The 16872-nt window shown below is 40.5% G+C and overlaps 2 protein-coding genes across 2 annotated transcripts; one reads left to right on the top strand and one right to left on the bottom strand.

Annotated features, from left to right (window-relative positions):
• Window positions 1-41: 41 nt before the first annotated feature.
• Prss37 (serine protease 37) lies at window positions 42-5152 on the top strand. The gene is made up of 5 exons (XM_042677301.1): window positions 42-75; window positions 1994-2135; window positions 3232-3485; window positions 4101-4237; window positions 5006-5152. The coding sequence occupies exons 1-5, from the start codon at window positions 42-44 to the stop codon at window positions 5150-5152; spliced, it is 714 nt and encodes a 237-aa protein (XP_042533235.1).
• A 7401-nt stretch (window positions 5153-12553) lies between these two features.
• On the bottom strand, window positions 12554-13447 carry Tas2r5 (taste 2 receptor member 5). Its single transcript, XM_042677080.1, has one exon. The coding sequence runs from the start codon at window positions 13445-13447 to the stop codon at window positions 12554-12556; it is 894 nt and encodes a 297-aa protein (XP_042533014.1).
• Window positions 13448-16872: the final 3425 nt, after the last annotated feature.

Raw genomic sequence — 16872 nt, 5'->3', positions numbered from 1 at the left:
ACACTGCTCATCTACACCTCACAGGGAAAGGCTGAACCACCATGAAATTTATTTTCTACTTGACTATCCTTGCTGGTATGTATGTAAGACCTTCTACTCTGTGCTGTAAGGCACTTCAAATAGGTGGTGTGGGGCAGGTGGGTGGATGTGTGAAGAGTCAAGGAAGACTGTTTTGTTTCTAGTGGTAGGCTGTGGGGTAGGTTACGGCACATACTTGATTTGAAGAACTCTCAAGAATGAGTGCTCACTCTTCGTTATGCCAGAGGTTATGGGCCTCCACACCATCTATTCAAGTCCCAATATAGTCCCAAGGTCAGAGAGCCAGATCAGAATATCAGTCAACTATACTGACTTCTGTTATTCTCTGCTTCCAAAGCCATACAATTCGGGGAATTGCAAAGATTTAAACAAGAAGTCGAATACCGGGTCCTAGCTCCTGTTGTCCCTGCCTTCCATGATGTTCTTCTGATTGCAGAATTTGCTACTGGGCTTTTTCCCCAGCCCATCAAGACTGTGTTAATTATCTGTGTAGCAGTGGGCATGTTAACCCGTCCGTGCTACGATTTCTTCATTCAAATGGAAGTATTTACTACCCCCAGTAGAGTTATGAAGATTAAATAAATCTGTATAAGGGGAAGTATTAGCCCAGGCTTGAGAGGATCAAAAAAAGCGCTGAGAGCAGACAAGAACAGAATCTTATTTCTGATGCTACAAGCCTTTATTTTCTAATTCTTTTCTAAATATTTCAATTATAAAGTTATATGATTATATTGGAAAATTTGGAAATTTAAAGTAGGAAAAATATGTCATAATCTCACTTCTTGAATGTATGTCAATACTTTCAATTTACTCCCTGACTTGTTTTTGTGTGCTTTATTCTTGTTTTTAGACAATTAAGTCATATTATATGTACATATTACGGTTGTTATAATTTAATATTAATATTTTACTGTTTAATGTTCTATAAATATGTTCTACAAAGTTAGTACATTTTCTCTATTTCAGTGTCCAACAATCACATTTCAGTCAATTACACTTCCAATATTGTGCTACAATAAAAAGTGCTATTAGCGTGTTTACTTATTATTTTTGTCTATCCTCAATTGTTACTTTTAGATGGATTTGTGGGAATCAGGCCACAAGGTAGGAACAAGTTATTAACTCTTAATAGATGTCCTCAGATAACCCTAAGTGATAAAATAAATAAATAGCAAAATAAAAAATATAAATCCCAATGATTTCAACTTTAGGGATATTGATTTACAAAATTAACCAACATTTTTAAGATAAACTCCTTTGTACAACTACTTAAGCTAAAAAATTAATACAAAGTCACAAATGAAAAAATGCTCTCAAAGCAGAGGCTCTGAAATAATCACATACTCAGACAATGCTTCCATAGCCAGGAATACATACTGACATTCAGAAAATCTCAAAATTTGCAAGTCCACTACTATTTCAATTCCTGTGTGTTCTGGCACTGGGGCTTGACTTCAGGGCTTGAACACTGTCCCTGACCTCTTTAGCTCAAGGCTAGCCACAGCTCGATTTTGGCATGTTTTTGGTTAACTGGAAATAAGAATCTCATATACTTTCCTTCCTGGGCTGGCTTTGAACCTTCAATTCTGAGATCTTAGGCTATTCAGTAGCTAACATTACAGGCATGAGTCATCAGAGCCTGGTTAAATCCAGTACTGTTCCTAATGCCTGTTTCTAAATTGCTTTTCAAGAAAATAATCAATTTACAAGCAGTAAAATGAGCCTTATTATATCCTTTCCTAGATTAAATATTATGATACTAACCAAAATGATTATAAATATTAGGGGTAATAATATCATTTACTTCATCTATTTTTAGGAAAATGTCAAATATATTCACAGTTCCTAATGAATGGACTACTACTTTAAAATTCTCCATATTCTATTTCAACTGAGAAACTATTGTCTTATTTGTTCTAACACTCTATACTAAGAACATTATTCATATTTTCAGGGACATCTTTTGTCACCCAATCATCTGTGCAGAAGGAAGACCCTGCTCCCTATTTGGTTTACCTTAAGTCCCACTTCAACCCGTGTGTGGGGGTGCTCATCAAAACCAGCTGGGTTCTGGCCCCAGCTCACTGCTATTTACCGTAAGTACTGAGTATCATCATCTTAATCTAATCCAGTGATTCTCAGTAGGGGAAAGTTTCTCCCCAAAGCACATTTGCTAAAAACATATTTGTCTAAAAATATTTTTGTTATCATCATCAGGAAACAGTAAAGGTCAGAGCAGGGATCCTGCTTGCAGTGTGCAGCAGAGTCCTTCGCCTAAAGACACAGCCAGCTACTATTGAGAGCCCCTAGACCCTACCCTCCTGCCTCACCTCCCTTTCTCAGCACTCCCCCTCCTGAGATACAATTGCATTTTATCAGTGGAGGGCCCCACAGTAACTGAGAGTACACTCAACTGAGTGTACTTTTTCTTTTTCCGGAAGTAATTGGAAAAGGATGGAGACATTACCAGAAAAAATAAAGATTCGTTTTGTGTTCCTAAAGCTAATATTGGGAAAATGCAGTGACCATCCCTATGCCTAACAAAGCAAAAGGAAAGGAAGGAATAGAGTGGCTTCATTGGAAAGAGGGAGGCACTTCTCTGAAGAGATGCTCTCATGTAAAAAGTATCCTCTGTCAAGGGACACAGGCAGAGTTGCAGCAACGCAAGGCAGAGGGAGGATAAATACCCTGAACTCATCCTCTCCTTCCACCCGCCACTGGCACTTCCAATCAGAAGCCACAGCCCATTGGTTTAATTCCCATGTCACTGTCCAAAAGTGTAGAGCAGAATACAGGCAGGACAGTGAATTTAGTGAAAAATCAGAAAATACCTAACAGATCTTTCTATTCCTCCATTTTCACTGAAATGGAAATTTCCTGACCTGGGTAGGTGAGATGGGGAGATGATGGAAAAATCTATTTCTTTGGCATGTGTTATTTTCACCTTGACTACTTAGGAACAACACATTAAAACATGGTATTCAAAGGATTCCACCATGTATGTATATGTGCTTCTATGACTTCATCTGTAAAATAGGAATAAATACAGAATCACTGCACAGACTCATTATGAATAGATGAAATAAACTAGATAAAGCAGTCACTACAGTATCTGATCTTAGTGATGATAATGGTGGTGGTGGTGGTGATAATGTGATCATGGTGTATACTTCTAACCCCTTCTCCCTCCAGAAATCTGAAGGTGATGCTAGGAAATTTCAAGAGCAGAATCAGAGATGGGACAGAGCAGACCATTAGCCCCATCCAGATCATCCGTTACTGGAACTCCAGCCACACAGCGCCCCAGGATGACCTCATGCTCATCAGGCTGGCTAATCCTGCCGTCCTCAACCACAAAGTCCAAACCATTCCCATTGCCTCTAGTGATGTCCAGCCAGGCACTGTCTGCATGCTCTCAGGTATCGACTGGAGCCAGGAAAACAGTGGTAAGTACTCTTCCCACAGTAAATTAATGTCATCCGCTATGCTTGAAGAGGAACATCCGTGTCCTCAGAGCTAGGAGAAAAGAGGAAAGAGGAATGGGTAAAGACCCATGGGAGAAGCCACAGGTGTGCAGCTAGCAAAAGGAGACATGCCCAAAAATCCAATGTTCTTCCACTCCCAGAGTTTCTACTGTTCTGCTGATGCTTTGGAGCTTTAGCAGGTAGTGGCTCTACCTGCAGCAGGCCATATGACTCTGTACAGAGGCCAGACCATTCCTAATTCTCAGAGGCACCATTCATATTAAGGAGACTGTGACCTGATTTTTCACACATGTTCATTTCCTACATAAAGGACATCAAGGAGAGCTTGAGATAGATCACTTCTTCTTCCTCCAAGAGTAGACACAAAGGAGAAAGGAAACTATATTACAAAGACACCTAATGGCTACTTCACAATCCTTAGGATTAACTCCCGTAACTATGCTCAAGTTCATAGTTCCCTTTTCTCATTCCTTATTTTCTTTATGTGTATACATAAAAAGACCCATTGAAACAAGGTGGGGGTGAGAACTTAAAGAGCAATATGAACAGAACTGATTTTTCTCCATCTTCCCTCAGGCAGACATCCTGACCTCAGACAGAACCTAGAAGCCCCCGTGATGACCGATGCAGAATGCCAGAAAACAGAACAAGGAAGAACCCACAGGAATTCCCTATGCATTAAATTCGTCAAAGTATTCAGCCGAATTTTGGGGGTAATTTTTTCTCTGCAATCAGTGTTCATTTGCTTAGATGTGTCCAGTTAATGAACCATGCTACAAAATGTCTCTAATTTATAAATATTTTTTAAGAATTTGTCAAGGCCAGAGCAAAGACATTTAACATTTCTTCAGATGTGCAGACTCCTTACCAGGTAGCTTCATTAAGTATATTACCTCCCATCCATAAGACTTTGCTACAAGTCCTACAACTACAAGCAAAATACAGGAACAAAGGGCACTGCTTTTAAAAAATCAAAATCTGCAAGGAATCAGGGTGCACTGTTGCATAGCTAAATGGGTCAAGCACTCTTTAGCTACTGAATTTACCTGATACCACCAGAAACAGGAAAGGCTGAGATCCAAACAGACCTGCCAGCTTTCAATAGTTCTACCATCTCACATTTTTCTCCATCCAACTCAAATTGTCTCTAGTTTAGAAAGAAAAATAAAAATCAATAAAAATGAATCAAAAAATTCACAAAAAACTCACACTTTCTCACAAGTTGGGATCGACTTCATCAGTTCAAATAATTGGGATTTGATTCATTTGACATATGATTTCTAGAGAAGCTGGTTAGAGCAAGGCTAGCGAAAAGACCCAAGCTTCCTGTCCCCCAGTTCAGTACAGTGTTCCCAACCAAGCACACTGTTTCTCCAGGGAGCTCAACTAAGGCCAGGACTGAGGAGGATTCCTAGACGGGGATGATTTAACACTCTCTTTTCTCTCTTCCTCCTTCTCTCTCCCTCCCTCCTGTCTGGTAGGAGGTGGCAGTTGCTACTGTCATCTGTAACAACCAGCTCCAGGGAATCGAAGTTGGACACTTCATGGGAGGGGACGTCGGCATCTACACCAATGTCCATAGATACATATCCTGGATTGAGAACACCACTAAGGACAAGGAAAAGTAGCACCCTACTTCTCCCTCTGCATCCCACTGCTACTGAGTACACAAGCCCATCTTCGCAAAATAAAATCAAGCAGGACTCTTCGGGTGCAGCACCCTGGCAGTCTGTGTCTCTTTATTTGTGTCTGTGCCCACCACACACACTATAATGACATGCAGAGGTGTTATGACACTACATTGGGATATATTTGTTATCACAAATAATGCTCATTAAAAAACTTGGACATTCTTTTACCTTTATAAAGGAGGAAATCTGATGTTAAACAGTACCGAAAACTGGCAGTTATCAGAGCTTAGAACAGAATGCCAAAACATCAGCATCTGAGCCCCATGCTTTCAGCCTTCAGATAACGGGAGAATAAATGACCTCTGAAGGGCTGTTGGCTCTATTTCCTGCCGCCCCTCTATCTATCATCCAAAGCAGTTTAAGCTATCACTGTGGCTAAGGCCCCGCATGTCCCTTACCTTTTCCATAGCTGAGCTGCCCTCAGATTGTAGTATTCTACAGAGAGAGATCAGAAGAAGAGTGAGAAGTCTGAAACTCCACGACAGTGACAACTGTGAATCAAATCCAAAAAGGAGCCTTGTAGCTCTACAGCCAGATGCCACCACCAACCAAGGGAGGACAGCCACCCAGAGCAGCAGCAGAGCTGGAGACACACGTCTCAGATGAGGCACAGGGTAAAAACAAGCCTGAGCCATGCAGGAAGCCCTAACCAAGCTTGAAGAAAAGCAGCATCAGTTCTATGGTTGAGAAAAAAATCCTGGTACCACTATACTCTAGATGTGCACATCCCCTAAAAGCCATTGGTTGACACTCAATCCCCTACAAGGTAGGAACCTTGTAGGTGATTAGGTCATACGGATAGAGTCCTAAAGAGTAGAGAATGTGCCCTCATTAAAGAAGCCCCAGGGAAGAACTTTACAGCTATAGTATAGTAAAATGAATTTGTCTTGTAAGCTGGTTGTGGTAATTTGCTACAGTACCATTAAAAGTAAAGCACTTGTAAATACATAAAACTATTTTTTTTTCTGCTGGTCCTCAAGCTTGACCTCAGGGCCTGGGCTACACCTAAGCTCCTTTTGTTCAAAGCTAGCTCTCTACCACTATGAGCTGCAGCTCCACCTCCAGCTTTTTCTGTGATAAACTGAAGATGAGTCTCACAGACTTTCCTGCCCAGGCTGGCTTCGAACACAATCCTCCTATCTCAGCCTCCTGAATAGCTAGGATTACAGACATGAGCCACCAGCACCGAGCTAAAACTGCTATTGTTTATTCATTGAATATATAAACCCATGGTATTTCATTTCTCTGAGAAGTTTCATACCCATTAGGTTTCTTGGTATTTCCTAACAGCCCCCTGCAAACCCTCTCCTACGTCCCCCCAAAATGGCATTTCTCAGTACATCAGCTTCCCCTTGGTATTACTTCCTAGCTCTGTGGAATGAGTTTGAATACAAAAGAATGTCAGGGGGAAATGAAAGCGCACAGGGAGAATATTTTCACACCCTCTAATTTTGATTCCATTTCACCAGTGGTTGTGTAGAATTACTCCAGCCATTGTCACTAAAGAAAACCATTGAAGTAAAGCATTCAGCTTCATTCTTAAGATGTGCATCTGTTGCTAAGCCTTTCCATTACTTGAGAGAAAGTTGCCATTGCTGGATTCTGCTTTCACGTGGAATGCTTGGTTTATATTTCCTTTTCCTACATTCTAATAAATTTTGTAGCACTGACAGTTGTATTCTCTGCTTCTTCCTCCTGTTACAAAACAACCTGGCCTCGGTGTGGGAGAACCAACTCCAGGTTATAGAGAGATAAAAGGAAAGAAGCAGGCAGGTTGAGGACTACACAGAGTACAATTTATTAGGAGTACAGTTTACTGGCAGAAGCCAGAACAAGGAGATCCCCAGACTTGGGGTTAGATGCAGAAGAATATATAATAAGACAAAAGCGATTTTATCTGATCTGCCACACACATGTCCATTTTAAGTTAATAACAAAGGCTCTGGGCAAGCTTCTGGAGCTAAAAGCACTACTATCTGGTTATAAAGCTCTACATACCACTCTAATGGTTATTATTATTAATTTTATTACTGATTTCCAGTATGCTGGGAAGTCATTCAGGGAAAACCAATCCAGCTTACTCTGTGTGGTCATGATAGTTAAGACTCAAGATGACTTCAGCCAGGTCAAGTTGAATCTATCCACCCGGGATCATTTCCAATTACTGCAACATCATCATCTTTAATTCAGTTTTAAATGTGACACTGAAGTCTTCCAAACTACTTGAGAGTTTAATTTTTTTCCTTTATTCAAATATTTCACAATTTGATCACCAATTTCATGATACTCAAACTCCTGAAAAAATTGACATTTTTATAATTAGCACTGCATATCTACAAAATATATTGCTAGCCAGAAAAAATAGTACTAAAAATAAAATATTTACAAAAATAAATGTAAGAAAAAGTCTTAATTCTACACTCCGGCGAAAATGTACACTTATTATATTTTTGTAAAAGGCAAGGTCTTACTGTGTAGCCCAGGCTGGCCTCAAAATGCAATTTTCCTGCCTCAGTCTCCCAAGCAGTGGGATTATAGGCATGCACCACCACAGCTGGCTTAAATCTAATTCACAGCCTTCCCTTTCTCAAAGTTTTACAAAATTCCCTTTTGTATTTGATATTCTCATTCTTCTCTAATGTGCTTACGTGTGCTGGGCTCTCTCCAGCTCATATGTCCTCTCTTTGAGACCTCTGGCTCAAGGTTGTATTAATATTTTTTTTGGTGGGGAGATCTGGTTGTGGGGCCTCAACTCTGGGCCTGGGCACTGTCCCTGAGCTTTTCAGCTCAAGGCTAGCGCTCTACCACCTGAGCCAGAGCACCACTTCTGGCCTTTTCTGCTTATGTGGTGCTGAGGAATTGAACCCAGGGCCTCATGCAAGCAAGGCAAGCATTCTACCACTGAGCCACCTTACCAGCTCGGTTGTCTTAATCTTAAACTCAATGCAATTCGTGGTCGCTAGTTTTTCAAATGTTTCATTACTTCTTTTTGTTTTTTTCCATCTTCTGGAACTCCAATTATACAGATAGTTACCCTTTTATCTCTGTATACCACTTTGCTTTGCTTCCACATTTCCCATGTCTGTATGCTTCCTCGTACATTCTGAGAGAATTTTTCTAGCCAACCTCCAGCTTTCCTATTTTCTAGGTAAATCACCTAGAATCATCTAATCAGCTACTCCACCCAGGATTTGGGGCCTTGGGGGAACAATTCAGAGACACATTCACAGAGGCAGGCGGCATCAAGAACACGAAGTGGGAAAGGATATGTGAGGGGTGGGGCCAGCACCAGCCCCTCTAGTGTGACTACTCTAACCTCTTCTGAATCTGATTCTCAGTCTGATTCCTGAGCCTTCCCACAGACACAACAGGTGACTGAATTCAGAATATGAGAGAAGTACAGGCAAACTGAAGGCCTGATTTCTTCCATCTACACAGCAAGACTCTACAGGCAAGTATCAAACATTATGGTTCAAAAGATAAAGCTGAAAACATATTATGAAATGAATGCTGGGAGGAATGGCAAAAATAAAACTGATTGCACTTAACAAAACTGAATGGATTTAGAGTGAAGTGACATAATCCTCTAACTTTGTTGAATCTGACTTAAAGCTACTGTTCAGGTATTGATTAAGCAAGTCACAGAAGTAAATTTTTATTATTTAAGTTGTAAAAAGGACAACCACCATCAACCTAAGAGTACAGGAGATGGCTGAATCCAGGCAGTGGGACAGCAGTGAGGGCAACAGGAAGTGCTGCTGTTCTTTCTCCACAGCTTTGTTTGGCTTATGTCATGTGTAGTCTGGCTCACATGTTACATTTTTATGACTTCAGACATCTAAACCACACCATCAAAGTAGTGCCCAAGAAAGCTAGTAATGCATACATGCACACACACACACGCATGCATGCACGCACACACACACACATACACACATGCACATACACACGCACACAGCTGCAACTCTGAGAATGCAAATTCTAAAAGATTTAGTTACATGGAACACAGATTTGCCTTCAGATTTGTTTTCTGGCTGAAACACAAAGCAGCCTCACACCTGTCAAAAGCAAAATCATTTACCGGAGAAGGAAATCAAATCCCAGAAGATACTTGGAAACCATAAGCCTTCACTCAGTCTTACTGAGGTATACTTGGCAAATGAAAATTATGTGACATTTGGATAGGTACATATACACTGTGAAATGATTGTCACAATCACCTACTCTATTTTGCTTAGCATAATATCCTCTAGATTCTTCCTTGTTTTTACAAATGACAGTTTATTTTCTTCTTCAAACTGAATAATATTCAATTTTATATTTACACTACATTGTCTTTCTCCTTTCATGCATTAATGGATATTAAGATGGTTCCATTTCCCACGCATTGTTACGTGCATAAGAAAAGTAAATCATACAAACTTTCATCTGTTCTGAGTTGAGATCTTAGTCCCCAGGCATATTAACAATATAAGATTTACTATTTCCTGCATTTAAAAATGCTCATAAACTTGCATTCCACATCATCCTACTATGATGGCTAACAAGTTTGAAAATGACTTACAACTAGGTTGCTGGAAAAAGTGCAAAACCTCCTTGAGTCAAAAAACAAAAACCTGGGACTGTTCCATCTGTACCATTTACCAACGGATGGTGCTGAGTAAATCATTACAACAGTTTGGGCAGCTATACAATGAGGGTGGGGCGACACTGGTGCGATTAAATCAAATGAGATCATGGACTATACAGAAGCACTCCCAATAAGATGCAAAGCCCAATATACATGCACTACTTTTATGAATATAATCACTTAAAAACATCACTATTAAATAGAAATGGCTTGATGGACAGCCTACTTCTAAAAACAAAGAAGTACTATTTTATTTAACAAGAATGGATATTATCATTCCCAAGACAAAAGATGGTCCCTGACACCCAGGGACCCACAGTGACATGATTGGAGCCATCTCTCTTGAACTGTGTGACTTGTATTACCATTTTCACAGATTTAGGTAAATAGAGTTAAGTTTAGAAAGAGTAGATTAATTAAAGTAGCTTGGCATGTTTGATAAGATGTGGAAAAAAATGTTGAGAGTAGAAAGGTATGGTGATACATGCCCATAATCCCGGCCCTTGGGAGGCTAAAGTAGGAGGATTGTAAATTCAAAAAAGCCTGAGCTACACAGAGAGATCTTATCTCAAATTGTGCTTCCCCCTCCCCCAAAATATATACAGGGCACTGAGTACTGTCTTTTAGATTCCAGCTCTCCTAGAACTGATTTTTTAAATGTATGTTCAAACTAGTAGGACATAGCATAGGTGGCTCATACCTATGATCAGGTCAGGATACTAAGACTCAGAAGATCATGGTTCAAAGTCAGCCCAGGGGATGGGGGGAGAGGGTGAGAAAGTCCATAAGACTCTATTCACAATTAATTAGCAAAAAAGTAGGGGTGGAGAAAAGGCTCAAGTAGTAGAGCACCAGTTAAGTAAACATGCTGAATGTGAGGCTTGAGTTCAAGCTCTAGTAATGCTAAACATATTGTTTCTGAAAGAAAAGATGACTAGATCTAAATTGTACAGCAGCAGTGGACCCAGCACAGCCACAGACTCTACATGAAATGCTAGGCAGGCCTCTGCCTCTTCTGGGCTTCAACTTTTCTTCCTGTGCCAGTCCTGGAGCTTGAACTCAAGGCCTGGACACTGAGCTGCTTTTACTAAAGACTAACACTCTACCACTTGAACATAACTCCAATTCCAGCTTTTTGGTGGTTAACTGGCGATAAGTCGCAGATTTTTTCCTGCCTGGGTTGGCTTCAAGCCATAATCCTCAAACCTCAGCCTCCTGAGTAGTCAGGATTACAGGTGTGAGCCACTGGTGCTCGGCTCAGCTTTTTAATTTATAATGTAAAGAGTAGTTTTAAGAATAGTTAGCAGAGGGGCTGAGAAGGTGGCTCAGTGGTAGAGCGCTTGCCTTGCATGCATAAGGCCCTGGGTTTGATTCCCCAGCACCACATAAGCAAAAAGAAAAAAAGCCAGAAGTGGTGCTATGGCTCAAGTGGTAGAGCGCTAGCCTTGAGCTGAAGAGCTGATGGACAGCGCCCAGGCCCAGAGTTCAGGCCCCACAACCAGACCCTCCCCCCCCAAAAAAAAGAATAGTTAGCAGAGTTACTCAGTCACTTAAAAAATATTCTTTAGGTATCTATTGTGCTATTTATAGTGTTCCAGTCATCAGAGACATAGGAAAGAACAAAGCCACAACGTCTCCGCTGCTATGGACTATACATTCCAGGTGACCTGCATCCAGCTCAAAGACCTGGTAAACTCAAACTCAAACTCTGGTTGTGGAAAGGCCTAGACTGGTAAGTGAGGATGGATAACTGATGATAGAGCATAAGGCATCACCTCCTTACAAGCAATGTTCTTTTTGAGAGTAAAATCAAGAAACTTCACCTCATTTTGTCTAATATAGATCATAGTGGCTAAATGACCTTTGTTCTGAAAAGTCTAGGACTCAAAAGAAATTTCCAGAATATAAATATGTTTTGTTTCCAGTTAGATAACTAGATCTACTAACGTGGAGAAATGCGAAAATTATTTCATACTCTTTTTCAAAAGCTTAAAGTTACTAATATTAAGGGATAGATGACATTTCATAAAAATTAATGATCATACTAATTGTTCTGAATCTCAATTTTCTATAATAATAAATGCAATCTGTGTATATATAAAAGTGAAATGAGTTACTAAATATGGACAGAAATAAAATGTTAAAATAAAATCTATATAATGTAAAATCCCATCTTGATCTCTATAATACATTTAAACAATTCAATTTGCATTGCAAAAATTAATATTTGCTTTTATTTTATTTTTTCTGATGCCCATTCATTGAACTGATGTTGGAGAAGAAAATTCTTTTTAAAAATTCTTCCTACATCATTATATAAAGGAGGGAGTTTCATTCTACATTCCCACACATGCTTACAATATATTATAACCAATCTCACCCTATCACTCTTCTTCCCTCCCTTCTCTCCTTCCCCCCTTCCCCAAACAATTTCAACGGGTTTTCTTGTTTAATTTTCATAGTTAAAAGCAAAATATTTGACCATAGTTATTCTCTTTCAAAATGTATTACTCTCTTTCAAAATTCCTCACCCTCTTTTATCCCCACCCCCCATTCCCTGTTGCCTCTCTTAGCGTGGATTCATGTTCTTTTTTTCTACATATACCGTTAGGAAGAAAAATATTAAACAACATAAAATTAGCACCTTCCTAGGGAGCGATCAGAAGAATGTCTCTAAAGACTATCTTGACACCACCTTTCTCCCTGGATCATGTACCCCAGGTTCTCCAAGCACATGCTATCCTCCACAAGGTTTTCTGGCAAGTCTGCTTCACCTTAGGCATGCCCAAGATCAGGATGACAGAATGAAGAGAAGGGTAGGCAGCCATGACTGTCTCTGAGATTAAGACCCTGGTGAGTTCAGCAGGTAAGTAGTCGGAGGTGAAAGAGAAGGGGCTAGCCAGGATATAAACCAGGTGAAGCATAAGGAAGCAGCCCAAGGACTTCAGGGCAGTGACGTGGGCCTGGGCCCGAGCATCTCTCCTGCCAGCTGTGTGGACGCACATCTTCCTGTGGTGTCGATACAGAGAGACAATCAGCATCCCAGAGGAAGCAAGAAGCATCCCCAAAGGCAGCCCACTTCCTGAAGTCAGGTGAAATAAAGAACGATTCTGCCATCTTGAAAAGAAGTTTTCAATGCTCTTGTTTGCAAGGGAAAGACCGGAGGATTTGAGGTCAACTAGAAGTACCAAATTTATTATCAAGTGCCCCAGGATGCAACAAAGACTCAAGCTACAGACCCTCTGCTTCAGCCACAGATAAGCAGGATGTTGGAAGGTTGTGATCTTCTTACAATAGACGACACTGAGGAAAGCAGCAAACCAGAGGCTGGCTTGGCTTATCACAGACCAGAGAATATTGGCATAGAGAATCCAAAAAGAATTTTGGACATATGGAAGCAGGCTTAAGTCCAGCATAATCATCCACTGCAGGAGAAACCGGCAACCAGCCAGACCCAGGACTACGAGGTTATATGAGGACCCCTTGACTTTCCTGATCCATTCTCCAACACTCCACACCACAAGGATTCCATTTCCAACCAGGCCAATAAGAGATTCAGCTATGGCTACCGGCATTAGTAGTCCTAGGGCAACGAGGAACATGGCTGCAGAGAGGAGCTTCTCACTGAGGTCCCAGGAAGGGTCCTAAGGTTTGGTGCTGATGAATATGTGTGGCTCTGACTGAGGTATGATACCACACTCAGGCAAACTTTCCCACTACACAACTAGATGTGGACTTGACCTTCTGTAATCTGTTCTCAAGAGGAAATGGACCAACTGTGACCAGGAACGGAGATGTTAGATGTCATGATGATCTGTCCCATATTTGCATCTGTACAAATGAATCCTGAGAGATCAGAAACAATACCAAAGACACAATCCTTTCTCCATGGGGGGTCATAGGTTTAAATATATAAATATAACAAGAACTCTAAAAAGGAAGATTAGAAGAAAACATTCCAAGGGTTCTATAGTGTGGTAGATATGAGCTCATATGCTATTTTAAAAATACCTTTATTTTCATAAAAAGAACAATGAACATGTACACATAAGAGATGAATAACTTTAAATTAAAACTAGGCTCATGATCAAAGGCAGAAGAAGAGAAAGATTGAAGGAAGGAGCAATCACAGAATAAAACCATGCTATATTTAAATGCCAAACAACAAAAAATAGGTCAAGCAGAGGAGACATTATCAATCACTGTCTCTGAAGCCATCTGTGTATGGCCATAAGAACATGGCCAATTATCCACACTACTTGCCTTAACACGTATCTCATACATATCTCAGAGGAAGGAGATGAGCAGAACTGAAAAACAGATTGACATAGTTACCAAGAAATGTTATAAGCCAGGCACTGGTGGCTCACACCTGTAATCCTATCTTCTCAGGAGGCTGAGCTCTGTGGATCACAGTTTGAAAGTAGGACAGGCAGAAATGTCCATTAGACTCTTATCTCCAATAAACCAACAAAAGCCTGAAGTGGAATGGAACATATACATTTCAACATTGGTAATATAAATTTGGGATTCTCCTAAATGGCCATCAACAAGGATATGAATCAATACATAGTGGCATTACATAGAGTACCATATAGTACTTAATGAACAAGTCTCAAATGATGATGATGGCTTAAGAGTTACAGGAATAAATACCTATACACACTTGTGTGTGTATATATATATGGTTGTGATGTTTATGTATGTTATTTAAAAATAACGGAAATGACTAAGTGCTCTGGAGATGTAGATGTAGGATAAAAGCACATCAGAATGACAGCACAGGAATACACAGGCATTGTTTACCCAGTAAGGGGTAAGCAATCAAGATGTTGCCTGGTCTGAACATGGTGGCCTATGCCTGTAGTATCAGCATTTGAGAGTCAGAGTCTGAAGGATCCAAGTTTGAAGTCAGCCTAGTCTGCATAGTAAAACCCTGCCTTGACAAATCAAGGTAGGTATGGGGATTTATCTCAGTGATAGAGTGCTTGCTAGAAAGCGAAGGACTTAAATTTGAACCCCAACACTGAAAAAAGTGGGAAAAGGTACTGACTGAGCTTCATTGTTATTTGGAGTTTGGATATAAAACCACCCTGAGCTTTGAAGACTCCCTATACCTACCTTGATTTGTCAAGGCAGGATCTTACTAATGGTTATTATACATATACATACATATATATGTGTGTGTATGTATATATATATAAAGTCTCTATATATATGTGTGTATAGAAAGAGAGATTATCAGTGGCTTTCCTTTTCCCCTTTCTTGATGTGTCTTGCAGAAAACTTTGAATCTAGGATCTGATGAAGCTATTTCAAAACTCTGATCCAGGGGCTGGGAAGGTGGCTCAGTGGTAGAGTGCTTGTCTTGCATGCATGAGGCCCTGGGTTCGATTCCTCAGCACCACATAAGCAGAACAAGCCAGAAGTGGCGCTGTGGCTCAAGTGGTAGAGCACTAGCCTTGAGCTGAAGAGCTGAGGGACAGTGCCCAGGCCCAGAGTTCAGGCCCCACTGACCAAAAAAAAACAAAACAAAACTCTGATCCACTGAAACTGGAATAATAAATGTGTAGTGTCTTGGCCTGCTAGGTTTGTATTATTAACTAGCAAATAGAAAGCTAATACAGTGTTCAAAGAAATCTGGAAATAACTGTAAGGAAATGTGGAGAAAGAGCAATTGTACTAGGAAAAAGTAGGAAGGCAACACTGGTTTCTGACAAGGGTAATATGAGTGTGGAGGAGAGTTCTGCACCAAGAGCAAGGAGGCCTAGAGCCTGACCCCAGCACTTCCTGGGACTCTACAAATTTTATGCAATCCACTACCCCTTCTGCATATCAGTAGCTCTACTAATAAACAACACAGGGATTGTTACGCTAGACTTCCATTCCTTCAGAAAATATTTAAAGAGTATATATGATGGGCCAACAGTGAACAATATACAGTCCATGCTTCCAAAGGAAGGCACATCCTGCACAACCTGCCTGCAGCTCCAAGACCCAACACCCTAAAACTGTGCCTGTGGGCTGTGGAAAAGGAGAGAAGAGGACAAAATCTTCTACAAACCAGAGAACTTGTCCAACAGCAGTGCGTCTTCGGCAACTTTCCAATAAAGACCATATGTGCACCCTTTTCCCCACCTGGCCTACTCTGGCCTAGATCATGGGGATCCCTATGGATTGTAGTAGTCAACTGACCCAACTCCACAAGGGCAAGTCTGGCCTCCAAAGAGGAGAACAGAAAGCCTCCAGAAAGATAAAAATAGCATTTTCACAGACTACTGAGGATGTTAAGAAAAGCTAAACCACATAATGAGGCAGCCACGTAGTTAATTTCACTAAGAAAAATGTTGCCTAGAAAATATCCAGTAATTGATGTCCTGGTCCTAGTTTTTAAATTCAAGTGTTTAAAAGCATTTTGAAATGATAGCTATTCCCTACTCTCCTCAGGCAGACATGCCAATGTGTTGGCAAAGGATGTTTGATTATCTGCAGAAATGATACTTCACTATGCAAAATAAAAATCCAGCTTTGACTCCCGAAGTTTATGAAAACAATGAGCTTTGCATCACTTAGAGAGCAACAGCTCTGATTTCTATCCTATTTTCCATATTAGCTTCATATTGTGTTTCAAAATCAAAAAAGAAATGAGAGAGAAGACAAAATTAAATTTTACTGAAAATGTCAGGCCATTTAACTGTTGTCTATCTCTGGGCACCCACCACCTGCCACAGAATTCTCTGACAACTCTGCTTCGTGGTGATAGCTGGGGAGGGAGGGAGGGAAGTGTAGGTAGCTTGCTGCATTACAGAGTGGGAGGCAGTGCTACTCTCCAAGAGAGGACCTAGGGAAGTGATAGGAAAGGAGCTAGCCAACTCAATCCATGTCCAGGAGGAACTTGTGAATCCATCATGGTGGAACAAAGCTTTGTGCTTCCTCCTCCTATGATATCTGTACAAAAAGATAACCAGGAGGAAAATTCCAGCAAGATAGCTGATTAGACACAACCACTACAAATAACTCTTGTGCT

This window comes from Dipodomys spectabilis, unplaced genomic scaffold, assembly GCF_019054845.1.
Source record: "Dipodomys spectabilis isolate Male_0828 unplaced genomic scaffold, ASM1905484v1 ptg000034l, whole genome shotgun sequence".
Taxonomy (NCBI): Eukaryota; Metazoa; Chordata; class Mammalia; order Rodentia; family Heteromyidae; genus Dipodomys; species Dipodomys spectabilis.
Note: the sequence above shows the minus strand (reverse complement) of the source record. Positions and strands in the feature narration are given on the sequence as shown.

What these genes read in the sequence shown, in the direction of transcription:
- Prss37 (XM_042677301.1), top strand. Translation starts at nt 42, where the DNA reads ATGAAATTTATTTTCTACTTGACTATCCTTGCTG. An exon ending in CTGGAGCCAGGAAAACAGTG is followed by an intron (nt 3,486 to 4,100) that starts GTAAGTACTCTT and finishes ATCTTCCCTCAG; the next exon opens with GCAGACATCCTGACCTCAGA. An exon ending in TATTCAGCCGAATTTTGGGG is followed by an intron (nt 4,238 to 5,005) that starts GTAATTTTTTCT and finishes CCTGTCTGGTAG; the next exon opens with GAGGTGGCAGTTGCTACTGT.
- Tas2r5 (XM_042677080.1), bottom strand. Translation starts at nt 13,447, where the DNA reads ATGTTCCTCGTTGCCCTAGGACTACTAATGCCGGTAGCCATAGCTGAA.